This window comes from Melanotaenia boesemani, chromosome 16, assembly GCF_017639745.1.
Source record: "Melanotaenia boesemani isolate fMelBoe1 chromosome 16, fMelBoe1.pri, whole genome shotgun sequence".
NCBI classification, from domain to species: domain Eukaryota; kingdom Metazoa; phylum Chordata; class Actinopteri; order Atheriniformes; family Melanotaeniidae; genus Melanotaenia; species Melanotaenia boesemani.
In genome coordinates, this window is record NC_055697.1 from 3,921,332 (window position 1) to 3,938,085 (window position 16,754).

Here is a 16,754-nt window from a genome sequence, read left to right on the forward strand (position 1 = left end):
GACACAGCAGAGAGGAGATCAACTCCCAGCTCTCCCCCCTCACCAGACCCTCTTCTCCACATCACCCAAGGTCTTCAAAGTGTGTCTCTATCCCGGTCTGAACCCCAACGACCACCATCTACCAAGAAATACAGGGCTCCCCCCCTCCCCCTCCTCATCCTCCTCTTAGATCATCTGTCCTGACCGAGCAGGGCATGGGAGGAGGTTCCCAGAGCAGCAGAATTCACAACAAAAATAACATGCCATGATGCGTTCAGGGTCCTTGCTGTAGTTTTGCTACTACTGACAGCTGTTCTGAGATCAAGCCTGGACCCAGTAGGATTCCTGTGTTAGTAAAATAAGGAATCGAACACGGTCAGTTTGTGGGGTAAATTGATCTAATTTCTTAACTGTACCTTGTATAACTCAGAATACAACAGAGACCAGTGTAAACTTCATAAAGCTGCTGTACGTAATGTTAGATCTCTGTCCAACAAGTCACTGTTAGTTAATGACTTCATCACAGTTTAGATTTTCTTTTTCTGACAGAAACATGGTTAACAGAAGACACAAGTGCTACAGTTCTTAATGAAACAGCACCCCCTCATTTTAGTTTTATGAATAAATGTGGAAACGGGAGGAAAGGGGGAGGAGAAGTTGCCTTATTTAAAGATTCATTCCAGTGTAAAGAAATTTCATTTGCTGATTTTACTTCTTTTGAATATCTTAGTTTTATTTTAAGGGGCATTCCTAAAATCCTATTTCTAATCATCTACAGACGTCCAGGACACTGTGTAAATTTTATTGATGAATTTTCTGAATTATTGTCGGTTATCTCTACTGATTTCAACCATTTCATCTTAACTGGGGATTTTAACATTCACATAGATAACATGACGGATGGTAATGTCAATGACTTTTCTTCCATAGTGGACATGTTTGGTTTGTGGCAACATGTAAAAGAACCGACCCACATTCGAGGTCACATTATGGACCTGGTTATTTAAGGGTGTTGATATTTCTTCTGTTGATGTCACTGACTCGGCCTTGTCTGACCATTTTTGTATTTTGTTTGATTTACTGATCACTCAGAGTGTCCAACCAACCTGCTCCTCGGTTAGGAAGAGGAACATTAATGAAAGAACAAGTGCTAAGTTTGTGGAGGCCATAGCTATATTACCAACAACCAGAGCAGAGTCACTGGATCATTTCAATCTGAAAGTCTTGAATGTAATGGATGCTGTTGCTCCAATAAGAATCAAGAACACTTTGAGCAAACAGAAAACACCATGGAGAAACACCACTGTGGTCACCAGCCTAAAAAGAAAAAGCAGAAAAACTGAGTGGAAATGGCAGAAAAATAAACTTCAAATTCACTATGAGCTGTACAAACAAAGCCTGCGTAACTATAACAATTAGCCAACTTTTTTAGCCAAAAAATGAAAACAATCAGACAAAATAATAATTCCACACAGTCAAACAAGAAAAGTAGTCTGTGTCTAAAACCCGGAAATAATTCTGATGTCATGTCGCAATTTAAAATGGTTGATTTAAAAATCCTACAAGAAACAGTTTGGCATTTGAAATCAACAACATGCACTCTGAACATGATACCATCCGACTTTTTAAAAACAGTTTTTACCTCAGTAGAAAGTGATCTTCTACTTATAGTTAACAGCTCGCTGGCATCAGGCATTTTTCCCAAGTCACTAAAGATAGCTGCTATTAAGCCTCCTAAAGAAAAGGACTCTAGACGCCTCTATAATTAACTACTATAGACCGTCTCTAACCTCTTTTATTTCCAAGATTATTGAGAAAGTTGTATTTCACCAGCCTAATGATTTTTTAAATGAAAGTGGAAATCTTGATAAATTTCAGTCCGGCTTCCGACCTCATCACAGCCCTGAAACAGCTCTGTGTTAAATGACGTTAGGTTGAATACTGATTCTGGTCAAGTATCAGTCCTGGTTCTGTTGGATCTCAGTGCTGCGTTTGACACTGTAGATCACAGAATCCTGTTGCACAGACTGGAAAACTGGGTTGGACTTTCTGGAGTGGTCCTTAACTGGTTCAGGTCCTATTTAGAAGGCCGGAGTTATTTTGTTACGATCGGCAGCTATGAATCCGAGCGAGTGGCCATGACTTGTGGAGTCCCCCAGGGGTCAGTCCTTGGACCTCTTCTGTTCAACTTGTATATGCTCCCTTTGGGTCAAATATTACAGAACTTTAGCATTAATTATAAAAGTTATGCTGATGATACACAACTTTATGTGTCTCTGTCACCAGATGACTGCAGTCCAATAGACTTATTGTGTCAGTGTCTGGAGCAAATAAACACCTGGATGAAGGAGAATTTTCTACAATTAAATGAAGACAAAACGGAGATTATTCTGTTTGGTAGCAAAGAGAAGAGGGTCAGCATTGGCAAACATCTGGAGACTTGGGCTCTTAAAACCACCAACCAAGTTCGTAACCTGGGAGTGTTGATAGACTCAGACCTGACTTTCAGCAGCCACATCAAAGCTTCACTAAGAAGATTTTACCAGCTCAGAAACATCAACAGAATTAAAAGTTTAGTCTCCCAGAAAGACCAAGAGAAACTCATCCATGCATTCATCTCCAGTAGGCTGGATTACTGTAATGGTCTTTTAACAGGACTTCCTAAAAAGAGCATTAAACATCTGCAGCTCATCCAGAACGCTGCTGCTAGAGTTTTAACCAGGACTAAGAGATCTGAACACATCACACCAGTTTTGAAATCTTTACACTGGTTTCCAGTCAGTCACAGAATAGATTTTAAAACCCTTCTGATCGTTTACAAATCCCAGAATGGTTTAGGCCCAGAATACATCTGTGATATGTTCAGAGAATATAAACCTAGCAGAGCTCTTAGGTCCAAAGACTCTGGTCCACTAGTCCAGACCAGAGTCCAGACTAAACATGGAGAAGCAGCATTTAGCTGTTATGCTGCAAACAAGTGGAACAAACTGCCAGTGGAGATTAAACTTTCACCAAATGCAGACATTTTTAAATCCAGGTTAAAAACATTTCTTTTGTCATGCGCCTATGCATGAAATCTGCACGGAAACTTTTTAACTTATCTTGCTTTTAATCATTTTAATGTAATTTATTATTTTATTGTGATTATGTGTTGATGCCTTTTACTATTTCTAAATATCTGTAATGCCTTTGTTTTATGTAAAGCACTTTGAATTGTCCTGTACATGTGCATGCCTTGCCTTCATGGTTTGACTTCACATTTATTGATAATCCTGGAGGTGTTTGATAATGGAATCATGAACAATTTGAACCTGGCATGTTAATGGGGCATGTTGGTGTTGATGTTGCAGATTCTCTCAGTGAGGCTCTAAAGGCCATCAGTGTGAGCACAGAGCTAATAGAGGATGAACTGAAGCCTCATCTGGACACAGTGCTGGCTGCACTGCTGGAAAAGAGTGAGTAACACACACACTAAACCTTAACCTTAAACTAACCTTGGGGTTTGGATCTTTATATATCAGTTCTGAATCATGTGATTAAATCAATTTGAGTTCTCATTTTAAAACAATTCTTTTTTTTTTAAACAAAAAAGTAACAATTTCAAACTCCAATTAAGTCCATCGTGTACAGAAAAACAGCAGGGTCAAGTCTGTGCTCTCACCGTCCTCTTAATCAGGTCTGCCTTCTAGTACCAGGTCTTCCTCTTCATTGGGGCCGCCTTCTAATACCAGGTCTTTCTCTTCATTGGGTCCGCCTTCTAGTACCGGGTCATCCTCTTCATCTGGACCACCTTCTAATATCGATCCAGACAACTGCTGCTCGCTGGATATTTTCTCTTCTTTAGAGCATTCTCTGGAAACCCTAGAGATGGTTGTGGGTGAAAATCCCAGTAAACACTCAGACCAATAACCATGCCACGTTCAAACTCTCTTAAATCCTCTTTCTTCCTCATACTGATGCTCAGTTTGAATTTCAGCAGTCGTCTTCACCACATCTATTGACTACATACTGCCATGTGACTGGCTGGTTGGATATTAGTGTTAACAAGACAGGCGGACCTAATGTGGTGGAGGGTGGATTTTACATCAAATCAAATCAAAATTCTATGACATATCTTTTCTGAAGTTAACATATGCTTGTGTCCAGCACTGGTTGTTTTTAACAGCTGATAACTGTAGAATTATAATGACTCTCCTGCTTATTTACATTTAACGAAGAAATTCTGTAAATGTATCAGAATAGAAGATAAATGTTAGTTCTGATAATAGTTGTTCTAACAGGTCTAATGTTGTTATAACTTCATGGATCACTTCATACGTGTAAACTAGAACCGATCAACTGAAACTTAGAATCTGTGATCTGATGTGATGATGCTGTTTTTTTTTATCTCAACATCAGTATGAACAGGTGTGTGTGTGTGTGTGTGTGTGTGTGTGTGCAGAAAAAGGTGCTGCTGTAGAGATTGCCAGAAGCGGGATCCTGCCCATCCTGGTTCAGACCTTGCAGCATGACAGCGGTCTGAGCTGCCAGGTGGCTCTGGTGGTGGCCGAGATGGCACGAGACGGTCAGTTCTCATTTCCTCACTAGTCAGAAACAAAACAAGATTATTGTCTTTTCATAAATCAGTCAATTCCATCTCTCTTTTTTAGAACATTTATTTTTACCTTTGAAATTCTATGAAATTTGTGGTGTTACTGTTATTCCCCATGAAGCAAAGTTTTTCTATGGAGAGATGTGTAAACTGGCAGTTATCATCCAGTTAGAACACATCTACATTAGTCCAGTTTATCATAACTGTGTTCATATAAACCAATTCATATAAATAAGGACCTAGCTAAGAAAAACCTCCATCAGAACCAGGACCAGGAAGGACGGCCATCTTCCTGGACCGGTTGTGGGTGGAGAGGACAGGAAAGAGGGTGAACCAGCAGCAGAACTCTGATCCTGCGATTCCACCTAAGAAAGAAGAGAAACACGAATGAATGACAACATCAGATGTTTCTACATGGAGCGTAAAGAGAGCAGAGAGGAGTCCAGTGCATCATGGGAAGTCCCCCAGCAAAGAGGAGCCCAGTGCATCATGGGACGTCCCCCAGCAGAGAGGAGCCCAGTGCATCATGGGACGTCCCCAGCAGAGAGGAGCCCAGTGCATCATGGGACATCCCCCAGCAGAGAAGAGCCCAGTGCATCATGGGACATCCCCAGCAGAGAGGAGCCCAGTGCATCATGGGACGTCCCCCAGCAAAGAGGAGCCCAGTGCATCATGGGACGTCCCCCAGCAGCCTCGGCCTCTAGCAGCAGGACTAAAGGATGGATCAGGGTCACAGAGACGGACCTGCTATAAGATTTATCAAGAAGGAAAGTTTGAAGATGATCTGAAGGTAGAGAGAAGGTCTGGTACCTGAAACCAGACTGGGAGCTGGTTCCTCAGAGAGGATCTGATAACTGGAGGTTCTGGTTCTTGAAGTCAAACTAGAAGGGATTTAATTTAAGGGACGGGCTGTTTATGAGTCACTGTTTGTATAATGAGTTAAAACAGTCGGCCGCTCTGAGGTAAGAGTAGTGGCTGCATGAGACCTGAAACATCCATGAAGTCAGTGGAGGACAAAACAGAAATAAAATTTCATCATTCAAACCCAACCAGACAAACCAGGTTTCTGATGGTAACACATTACTGTCAGAAGTTAACAAATCCTAAACATTGTTCTTTCCATCTACATAAAAATGCTCCTTTATGATTCTTTCTGGTCTTAAAGTTTGAATGTACTGACTATTCCTCATTTACTGTTTATAATATTAAGTTTTGACAGGCAAAATATTTTCAGCCTCATCAACAAAGAAAGTCAATAAATCACACAGGGCTTTAAAGATTATCCTCACAATGTTTGAGATGTTAACAGTAGTTTGAAGCGTCTTCCTGATCATGTTCAGCATTTTCCCTGCGGAACTGCTAACGGACACATTATTCAGTTCACTGTGGCTGTACTGGTCCTTCTTCTCCAACAAACTCAAAATAATGTGAAAACTTACACAATTCAAACACGGTCTTCTGCCATGTCGCTGTGCTCTGTACATGCTCGGTGACAGGAGCCAGTCAGGGATTATATCTTTCATTTTGTTTGTTATGTAGGAAGAAGGTGCTCAGAATGATGTGATAAAATCTCCACGGTAACAGATTTTGTTTTTGTGTAATTATAGCTTTCACCGAAGGCATTGAGGCACACAGTGGTGATCTTAGCTTGTAAGATATCCTGGGCAAACACCCTTTGCAGCCAGATGAAGCTTATTTTTCAGTTTTAACTCAATTCTTCACTTTTTCCTTACTTGCCTGCATTGAAATTCAGATCCTGTCTGTTGCTCCTTGAACCTGTTCTGTACCACTACACTGTCTTCTGAGCATCTGCCCCCCTTTCTGGCCTTTCCATGCCTAATGGTATGATCCAAGTCTGTGATTTGCCCCATAGTATGTCCATCAAACTAAAGTCCTGCCTTAGCCACTGTAGCACACATATGCTCATACTTAGTCCACTCAATGATCCACTTCTTCCATTTCTGACGCAAATTTCTTTACATGATTTGTAAAGTATTGCACAATTTTGAGAAAATTTAAGCAAGAACTGTATCAAAACTTGCAGATTGATAAGAGAAAGAATGTGATGACTTTTGGTAGCGATACACTGCAGTGTTTACAAAAACTCCAAAGAAGTGTGAAATTCCTTCTAAAGAAATGAAGAAAAGCCACTTCAGAGCCTGACATGCTTTCATGTAGAAACTTAATTCAGAGTTTAAACAGGCAATGAAAGAAAAACCTTTCTGTGTCTGATGGCATTCTGATATATTTACAGTTTGATTTCACGTTTCAAATTTCACATCTTGCCACTCCAGGTGATAATGTCATGAACTCTAATTTTGTCCTTCAATATTATTCAGAAAACTTATCAAACTTCTTTCATGCCCACAGTTTCTCCTGTACATATACAAATCCTACATGAAAACGTAGAAGAATTTTCCATCTTTCACCCAATCTGACCATCACTGTAATGAGTTCACCCAACACTGGCTCCACTGACTTCTATTCATTTTAAGCCTAGGTGTCTCTGCCCAAGTCATGTTGTAGTATCAATGCCATTATCAGTTCTGGCTATTGATCTGGTTCTTTATCAATTTCCTTATCAAATCCTGACTCAGTTTTTTAAATAAACAAGTAAACAACACAGATTTACAGTACTAAAAAACTTGTCTATTTAACATCTAATCAGAGTAAACTCTCAGTTTAGAATATTTGCCAGTTCCTCACATTGTAAAGAAAATGACGCAGATCAATAATATTATCAAACTGATCTGGTCTGAAAAGCGTAAATAATGCATCAATTAATATAAAAATTCTCTAGATGTTTACACGAAGTCAACCGAGAATGCAAAAAGCAAAAAAAAAAAAAAAAAAAACACACCACCACCTTACCGTTGTGGAGGAGTTGACGTGTCCCGATGATCCTAGGAGCTATGTTGTCTGGGGCTTTATGCCCCTGGTAGGGTCACCCATTGCAAACAGGTCTCTGGGGAAGGGACCAGGCAAGAAACAGACCCCTATGATGAACAAAACCACTGTAGCCAGGTTTCCGTCGCCCTAACCCCCTCTATAACCAGTCCTGAAGGTGGGGCACCGAGGCGAGACTTGGTGGCCGGGCGTCCGGTCGGGCTCAGCTCGAAAGAGTGACATGCCCCCCCCCCTTCCTGTGGGCTCACCACCTGTGGGAGATGCCATAGGGGTTAGGTGCAGTATTAGCTGGGCGGCGGCCATAGTTGAGGACCCTGGCGGTCTGTAGAAGCTAGTTCTAGGGACGTGGAATGTCCCCTCTCTGGCGGGGAAGGAGTCTGATCTGGTGTGCGAGGTAGAGCAGATATAGTTGACCCCGCAGGTCTATGATAATTTATTTTCTCAAATACAGAATGAAAGAGATGGTGCTAAGTGTGGCGTGGAAAAGAAAGACACACTTCAAAGGCAAAGAAGTTTTTGAGCAGGATTAGCCATCCGAGACATTGAGCGTCCCCAGTATTTAACAAGAAGGGGCCTCGTTTCCAGACATGTGACCCAGCAAAGCTGAGGCTGTTTTACCATACTCAGTGATCTAGTTTGAAAGAAGCTACGAAGGATCTGGAGAGACGATGGCGTCAGGTCAAACTGGAACCAGTAGGGGTGCGTCTTCGAGTGCAAAACTTCTCTTGGGAGATGGCAGGATTAGCAGTGCGACGGGATCGAGGCGAACCTCTGATGCACATCCAAGCTAGGGTATGCGGATTCCCTCATGACAAAGACCCCATATGAAGGCGGGGTTATAGTATGCAGATTTGAGGATTAGAGATACAGCAGAGATTTTGTTTGGGCCATTCGTGTGGTGGTTAGCACTGCGGCCTCACAGCAAGGAGGTCACTGGTTTGAGTCCTGGCTGGGGAGAATTTCTGTGTGGAGTTTGCCCGTGTATGTGTGGACTCTCCGGCTTCCTCCCACCATCCAAAGACATGATCTTAGGTTAACTGGTCTCTCTAGATCCTCCCTAAGAGTGACTGTGATTGGCTGTTTGTTTCTCTGTGTTGGACCTGCGGTGGACTGGCGACCTGTCCAGGTGTACCTGTCCAGGTGTACCTGCCTCTCACCTGTTAAATGCTGGGATAGGCTCCAGCTTCCCTGCATGTAGAAAATGGATGGATTGATAGCTTGTTGAACTTTTTCAAACCTGCAAGTATTTGGGTTGTAGAATAAACTTGATTAAAATTAGAATAAATGAGAAAAGATGCTTCACATAATGTTGGTTTTGTTTTCATACATGAAGCGGACTTAAAGGAATTGATGGACTCAAAATGGTTCTTGGTTTGGTACCTGGACCCTGGAGGAACTTGGTGTGGGCAGTTCCACGTCAGACAACAGACTTCTTTGTGACGGTGCAGCAGCCTGGATAACTGGTTTTAGACGAAGGGATGCCCAGTAACTGGAGACCAGAACATGCTTCCTGTCTGTTTATCCAGGTACTGGTTTCTTCACACCAGGAGCTTTGGAGCTGGAGGTCAACAAGAAGATGTTTCTTTTTCTTTTTTAACATTTTTTATTCCTAATTAATACATAACAAGAAGATACAGGAAAACTAAATGAGATAATCTGAGACATGTTAGCTTGGATGATTTGGAAATGGACACTTTTTATAGAAATTTTACATCTTTCAGAAATCAGTCAAAACTTTTTTGTGTCATTGTGTCATTTTTGTGTCACTAAATATTTAAAATCGAATTTTTCCCAACTCCCAGTAATGTGGTGCAGTAAATCCTCTGTAAACTGCCAGCGTTAATGCGGGGTGTTGTCCATGTGTTGCAGCTGCAGTGAGAGAACCATGCATCGAGGCGGGCCTGGTCAAAGTTCTGGTTCCCCATCTGAACAGCAGGAACCAGGAGATGCTTCTAAACACCGGCAGGGCCATTGGACGCATCTGCTTCGACAACAGTGAGTTGGCCTGATGGCCTGAATGCGAGTCATCAGCTTCATCTGCAGTTCCTACTTCACTTTCTCAGCTTTTACTCAGATTTTACATAATTGTTTTTCTACAAGAAACTCAGCAGAAAGTTGATGTTGTAGTTTCTGCAGCGCTTCTGTCATCACTAAACAACCAGCAAAGCTCCTCCTTCGCGTCTTTAACCCATTTCTGGTTTCATGTTTATTCACTGATTAAACTTGAGGCTGAGACAGTTAGAACACCTGCTTTCATTTAGTCTTTTTATCTTCACTTCATCAGTTCATTCAGAGCCAAACACATACATATCCACACCCAGCTGACTGCGTGTCTTCCCTCCCCCAGCTCACCAACAGGACCAGTTAGTCCAGAGTGGTGTGATCCCCAGGCTGGTGTCCATCATGAGGGAGTACCCGGATAACGACCCGCTGGTCAACGTCTGCCTGCTGGGGCTCTGTAACCTGGCTGACATGGGTGATTATCCTGTGGTGTTTTCTGTATCTGTTGGTGTTTAAACTTATTTAAGCTCTATGTGACTCTTTGGATCTGATTTACAGGTTAGATCAGTCAGAAAATTCTGTGAACTGGACCAGGTTTAACCCTTCAGGATCCCCCATTAAAAACTTACATTTAGGACCTTTGGGACCCAAACGGGACCCTGCAGAAAAGGTGCTATAAAATCATCTAATTCTATCTTTTTTTCCACTTTCGCAGCTTAAATCTTTTTTAAACTTCAGCTCTAATCAACTATAAAGTTTTCATTATTTATTTATTTGTTTACATTTTTATGCTTTTTTTTGTCATAATAGTGCCACCTGTTTTATCCGAGTTTGTATATGTAAAACATTATGACAATATTTAATTTTAATGCATTATTTTGAAGATAAAAAAGTCACATTAGGGACTGAAATGGGTCCCTGCAAAAGAAGTGCTATAAGAATCATTTAACTTACTTTTTTTAATTTTAATATGAAATCTTTCAACAAACTTCAGTCATAATCAGAAATATAAGCTTTTTATTTATTTATTTATTTATTGATTGATTTTCTGGCAATTTTTCTATACTGACAACCCCTACTTTAACAACCACATAATATAAAATACCTTCCAAACGTGAATTTCAGAGGGGGGCGGCTTCCTACCAGAACCCAGAATTCATCTGTAAGTTCGAACACTTTTTTTGTTGTTTTTTTTTAGTAGAGCAGACTAATTTGAGTAAGAGTGTGATGAGAAGTTTCAGTTTTTAAGTTTTAGAAAATCTCAGCTTCAACCCAGCAGCAACAAGCTGCTTCAAGTCTTTATTCATTTGATTTATTTTTATTTAGTTATTTTAATTCATCTACTATGATTTATGTAAACATTTAAATTTATATATATATATATATATATATATATATATATGATTTATTTGTGTTTATTTATTGTTATTATTTATTAGATGTTCATCATTGTTTATTTTATTTCAGTCTCTTTCTCTTCAATCTGTTTTTATTTATTTTTTACTGTATTATTTCCGATTTGATACAGTTGGGAATAGATTCAAGCTTAAAGGGTCAAGCCAACATTAAGTAGTGACTATTTAAAATGAAAACGTGGCTTACAATCACCCAGCTGGGTTCTGGGGTCCCTGAAGGAAAAAGAAAAAGCTAAACAAAATCATAATTTAGAAATTTAGTGAGGTTTCTCTGCTAACGGCTTTCAGAGCTTGTTGATGAGGACGTTTTGTATTTTGTTGGACTAGTTTTTCCAGGTCCTGCTGAGACATCAGATCTTTTACCCTTGATATATTTTTAAGGTGATAGTTTGGGAATCCCTTCTGTATGTACAGTAAAAACGTACTGTAACTTAAAGACCTGGGGTAAAACCTAAAACAAATAAAAACTTTCTCCTCCTCATGTTGTGATGAGACAGTGAAACTGATCCATCGTCCTCACGCATGAGAAGGTTTTTGAGGGGCTGCATGATGAGCTCTCCAGTACCCTCTCTCTCCTAGTCTTTATTATAGATATTTCACATATTTCCTATTTATTCACAGGCGATGTCACTGTTGCTCTGTCAAGTAAAATTGTGCACATGCATTGTGGGTAGGGGCGTGCACAGACTCGGGGCTATGGGCGAGCCCCAGTGGGCAAGGTCCGCCCATTCACAATTCAGGCCCTCCCATCCAGCCTTTTCACTTTGATTTATGTATTTTTCAGTATCAACATTCAAGATCTTTATTGTCATTATGCAGCATAACGAAATTTTGAGGAGTCTCTCAGCTTAGTATATAAAAATAAAATAATAACAGGCACATAAATAAGTAAAAATAAAGAAAATAAAGAAAATGAGAGAATTCCCAGCAGATAGTATTTACAGGCTGGATAAAGTTCATCCTGGCGCAAGGATGGAGGTCTGAGTGTGTGTGTGTGTGTGTGTGTGTGTGTGAGAGAGAGAGAGAGAGAGTACTGTAGGCGATTGTAGTGATGAACTACAGGGGGGCTACTGCTTCCACAGCTCTGGGGAAGAAGATGTCTTTGAGTCTGTCTGTGGTGGTTTTAATGTTCCTGTCCAGCTTTCCTGATGGAAGGGGTACAAACAGGGCGTTGCCAGGGTTGGTGGGATCAGCTGCAGTGCGTCTGGCCCTCTTCTGGACTCGGGCGGTGTAGATGGAGTCCAGATCTGGAAGACGGCGGCCCACAATCCCCTGAACTGTCCCCTGGTGGAACCATCAGTGGCGGAACTATCAGTTGTGGAACTATCAGGGCTGAAACTATCAGTGGTGGAACTATCAGCGGTGGAACTATTAGTGGTGGAGCTATCAGTTGTGGAACTATCAGGGGTGGAACTATCAGCGGTGGAACTATTAGTGGTGGAACTATGAGTGGTGGAACTATCAGCAGCTTCATGAACTGCATGACTTCCACCTTCCAGTCTTTCTGTAGACATCTGTGGGAGTGTCGCCACTCTGGGGGTGTCTTGGTTCAGACGGCCGCAGTAGCCAAGGAAACAGAACTGTTTACACTACTTCATGAAAAATGAGACTGTTGCGTTCACGTTTCCCGCTATACATCAATGGGTTATTGCTTTATTGTGAACAGCTGTGAGAGAGGGAGCAGGACAAGCCCAGATAAGCAACTGAGTTTACCTCAGAGTGCATCATGTGGGATGGTTTAACTCACTTGCTATGGTCTGCCTCTTTCCTGACTGCTACCATGAAAGCACCCAGTCAGATATTATATTTTAGCTCCGGGTCCATATGGGACAGGTTCTGGGTCCGGATCCGGACTGCAGTCCGCTTGTTACTGACCTCTGTTTTACATGCAGTGCTATAATGTCTCAGTTTCGTCATCTGATATGTTTTTATCTTCTACTGGTAATAAAAGATGGATGGATGAAATTCTGCTTTTATTTACATTTTACACAGTATCCCACATTTTCTGATATTGGGGTAATAACTCATCACTCAGTAATGATAATTAAATCAGGAATATATTATCACAGAAAGTTCTAACAGCTTGTTTTTGCAGACTCGGCGCGGGAGGCTCTGGCACTTCTGCATGTGGCCGATGCTCTGACCTTTCAGCTGAAACGAGCGCCTGATGCTGAACGCCGACACGTCATCTTGGAAATCCTGAGTTCACTGGGAGAGAGCGGTAAGTCATGGAAAACACCAGAGGAAGGAGGTCTGCTGTAGATGACTTATGTCATCTGTATAATGACTTATTTTTATGCATACATATACATATATTTTATACAATTTTTATACATATTTTTTATGCATTTGTTTTAAACTTTTGATTGTCCTTCATACATCTGCTGCTAATGATGATGGCAGAACTCCGTTCTGAAGCTTCCTTGTGTTGCGTCTCCAGATACCCTGAAGCTGCAGTTTGCTGAGTCTGGAGTACCAGAGGCTTTATCAGACATGATCCGGGGTCTGCAGGGACATTCAGACCCCCATGATCTCTGCAGCATCAAGATTGCCTCCAACCTCATTGTGTCTCTGCTTTTAGGAGGTGAGTAGTTCCTAATTTCTGTTAGTCTGACATTTCATCTTCAGGTAATCGGGTTAACATGAAACTGTTATGGTGTTAGTGACAGGATGAGGAGAGACCTTCATGATTCAGTCTGACCTGCTGGACTGAATCTGCGTTTGATAATAATGTTTCTGTGTGGAACTGTTACGTCCTCATTTGTCTAGGGTTACAAAGGACGGAACACAGGGAGTCGGACACAGGATTTAAAAGTATAACACAGTTTATTTGCAACAAACAAAACTAAATCCAGGTTCTCAAACAAATAAACATAACCCGGTGCCGACTACAAGAGATAAACCAAACTAAACCAACAAAAGGTGTCCCAAAATGGGTTAAAGGATAAATATCAAAAGAAAACCGGAAACACAAAAGGTGTTCCAAAGACAATTATCCAAAACACAGAAACTAAAAATGTCCCAAAAACGGGTATCACGCTCAAAGGCGGAATCACAAACAAAACCAAAACCAAAATTATTCCTCTTAACCAAACTGTCACTTCAACTCAAACAAGGAAGGTAAATCAACACAAATGCCTATAGTTAAACTCCCAATTGGTATCTACACAAAAGTCCAAGCAGAAGTCCTCAATCATCACACAAGTCAGAAATCACTCCCAGGCTGGCAAACTGTGTCCCACTGTCCACAGTCGCCTTGATCAGTGTGACTGGTGCCTTCTTGTATGAGCTCCTCCCCCTGGATTGGCGAAGCAGTCCGGAAGCAGGAGACGTCTGGACCAATCCGGACACAGGGAGGGTGGATCCCAGTCGGTATCTGGGACCAATCACAATCCGGTCCCGCTGTAGGCAATCGGGCAATCAGTTTCCCTGACGGGGAAACTGACAGCCGTAACAGGAACAAAATGAAAAACTTGTAACAGAAAAATGTCATCTATTATAATGATGTTTTTATTGGTATCTAATCTCTTTACTACAATAACTGGAATGTTTTTATTCTCTCAGAATGAAGCATTTACTCAGCATGGTTTCACATACAGGGCAGCTGCCACCATTTATACTACGGTATTTCTGAATAGACAAACAACTCCTTGTCTAATAGCAATAATCTAATAATCTGTTTAGAATCAGTAACACCTTTGAAGCACTGTAGACGAAGACAGTACACATGTAAGCTCAATCCCACTGATGGTTACACACTAACCCTGAGTATGTGCATCTTCGCGGCGACTCCGCCATGTTAAGGGCCGTCCCAAACCGCGTAGAGTGGAGGGCCAGTGGACCGTCTAGCCCTCAGATAGCGAGTCTGCAACGCTCCACAATCACAAGGCGGTCTGCAGCTGGTGAGACAGCGAAATGGAGGAAACAGCCTTCAGATAGGAGCTCCGCATGTTTCCTGTATGTTTGTCAGACTGACAGAAAATCACAAAGCTTTAGGAAGATAAAACTAGACAATCTCACTATGCTGACATTTGATTGGATGGAAGCATAGTTAGCAGCGTTCATTCATTTGACTGGAAAGGTCACATGTGATGAGCTTGAAATGACGAGTGGAGTATAATGTGTAGCTCCTGTCATTGTAATGGCTGCTGAATTCCTGATGTTTCAGGGACAGTGAAACAAACCCAGCAGCTGCTGCGGCTTCGCAATTTATACGACGACCGTTGCACTAAAAAAACTAATTTGGGGCGTCATTGTGTTGCCATGGTGACTAGTTCTTTCCTTTTCCAGTGCTGGGAGGAGGGTGCCCCATCCCTGCCCTCCCCCTCCAAATGAAGTTTCCTCCACAGCTGCGAGTGTAACTTTGGGAGTGAGGGGCGGTGTGTGGGGGATTGGGATTGAGCAGTAGTTACCTGTGGCTGCACGTGAGGATACTGGATCCACTCACACATGAAAACATCCTTATGTCTGGAAGAAGTTTGGCCACTGACAGCCACCGTACATTCACAGCTGTGCTATACATATTTTTACCTCTAGATGGCAGTAATTCTGACACACTGGAGCTTTAACCTTTAAACCTCCATCAGATCTCTCCGAGGTCCAACTCCTCCACCAGGAGCGGTAGTGTGTAGCTCTGTGGGTAAACTGTGATGGATAGCTACCCTTTAGATAATCTACGGAGGTTTTCCAGGCATTTCTATCCAGTCCAGGAGGTTTACAATCCAGCCACTAAATGTAGTTTTATTCAGAGACTCTATCTGGTAAATCCACAATGATCCATGATAACATCATTATTTATCACATTTCACCATAAAAACATCACCATCACTACTATGTTGCTAAGAGACCTCTATTTAGACCTGGACATGATGATGAAGCCACTTCCTGTCAGACTTTCCACCAATCAGAGAGCTTAGATTGACGGTAACGTCCAATCAGGAGCAGCCAAAGATCAACCAGTGAGCAGAAAGTTCTATGTGTGTGTGAAAAGAAGAAAAATAATGCTCCTCTATGGCTGGAATAAAGCCAAGAAGACGTTTCTGATGCACGGTGGCGCCACAAAGCAGCTGAGCTGGAGTTGGTTTAGTGAGGATAGCAGGTAAATAGTAGCAGGAATAACTGGAAATGAGGAAAAAGTGGAAACATGGAAATAGTTTCTGTTGTGTGTTTATTTCAATGCCAGTATTTTTTTCTCCTGAAAGCCAAGACTTGAGAGAACGATGAGATGAGAAAAGGTTTGGTCACTGTTGATCTGTGTGTTATTTCTACAAAGTTCTGTTAGTAATAAATTCTGCTTTCTTCTTCTGGTCGGCCTTTATGCTGCTATATCTATTCATACTTTCATTTTACATCCTTTTGGCCTGAAAATCTGAAGCTGAGGCTGGAAACACCATGACCTTCATTTATCAGACGAACATGCAGGAACAATCTTACGACTGGATCCACGTGTGATTTATGAAACCTTCATATCTGACCGATCCAGTGTAGGAAAGATTTGGATTTGATAAATGCAGCCGCTGAAATCATCATCATTGAGTCCTGAACATGCGGCTGCTGATGCTGCGATGCTGATCCACACGGACTCAAACTTGCTACATGATCTCAGACCCGTCATGAGATTTGATTGTATCCTATGTTTGCACTATGTATGTTTGTGACTCACAGAGTGAACACACTACAAGCCCTTCTAAGGAATCTAATGTTTAAATTTATGTGTCGTTTGAATGCATCAGAAAATATGATGATTCTATTGTTAACAAATATTAAATATAGTGCCATCCACTATTTCTCTGTGGAGAAACTGGTATAATTAATTTAAAAGATTGAGGACCCTTTTATTGGTATTTTTATGCCCATGTTGT

General features: G+C 41.5%; 1 protein-coding gene across 1 annotated transcript in view; it reads left to right on the plus strand.

Annotated features, from left to right (window-relative positions):
• si:dkey-191g9.5 (rap1 GTPase-GDP dissociation stimulator 1) overlaps positions 1-16,754 on the plus strand; it is a 51,643-nt gene that overhangs the window by 5,727 nt on the left and 29,162 nt on the right. The window contains exons 2-7 of the mRNA XM_042010175.1: positions 3,330-3,434; positions 4,421-4,543; positions 9,347-9,472; positions 9,825-9,953; positions 12,989-13,114; positions 13,334-13,477. Coding sequence (XP_041866109.1) covers positions 3,330-3,434; positions 4,421-4,543; positions 9,347-9,472; positions 9,825-9,953; positions 12,989-13,114; positions 13,334-13,477 — 753 coding nt within the window. The remainder of the gene's footprint in view (positions 1-3,329; positions 3,435-4,420; positions 4,544-9,346; positions 9,473-9,824; positions 9,954-12,988; positions 13,115-13,333; positions 13,478-16,754) is intronic.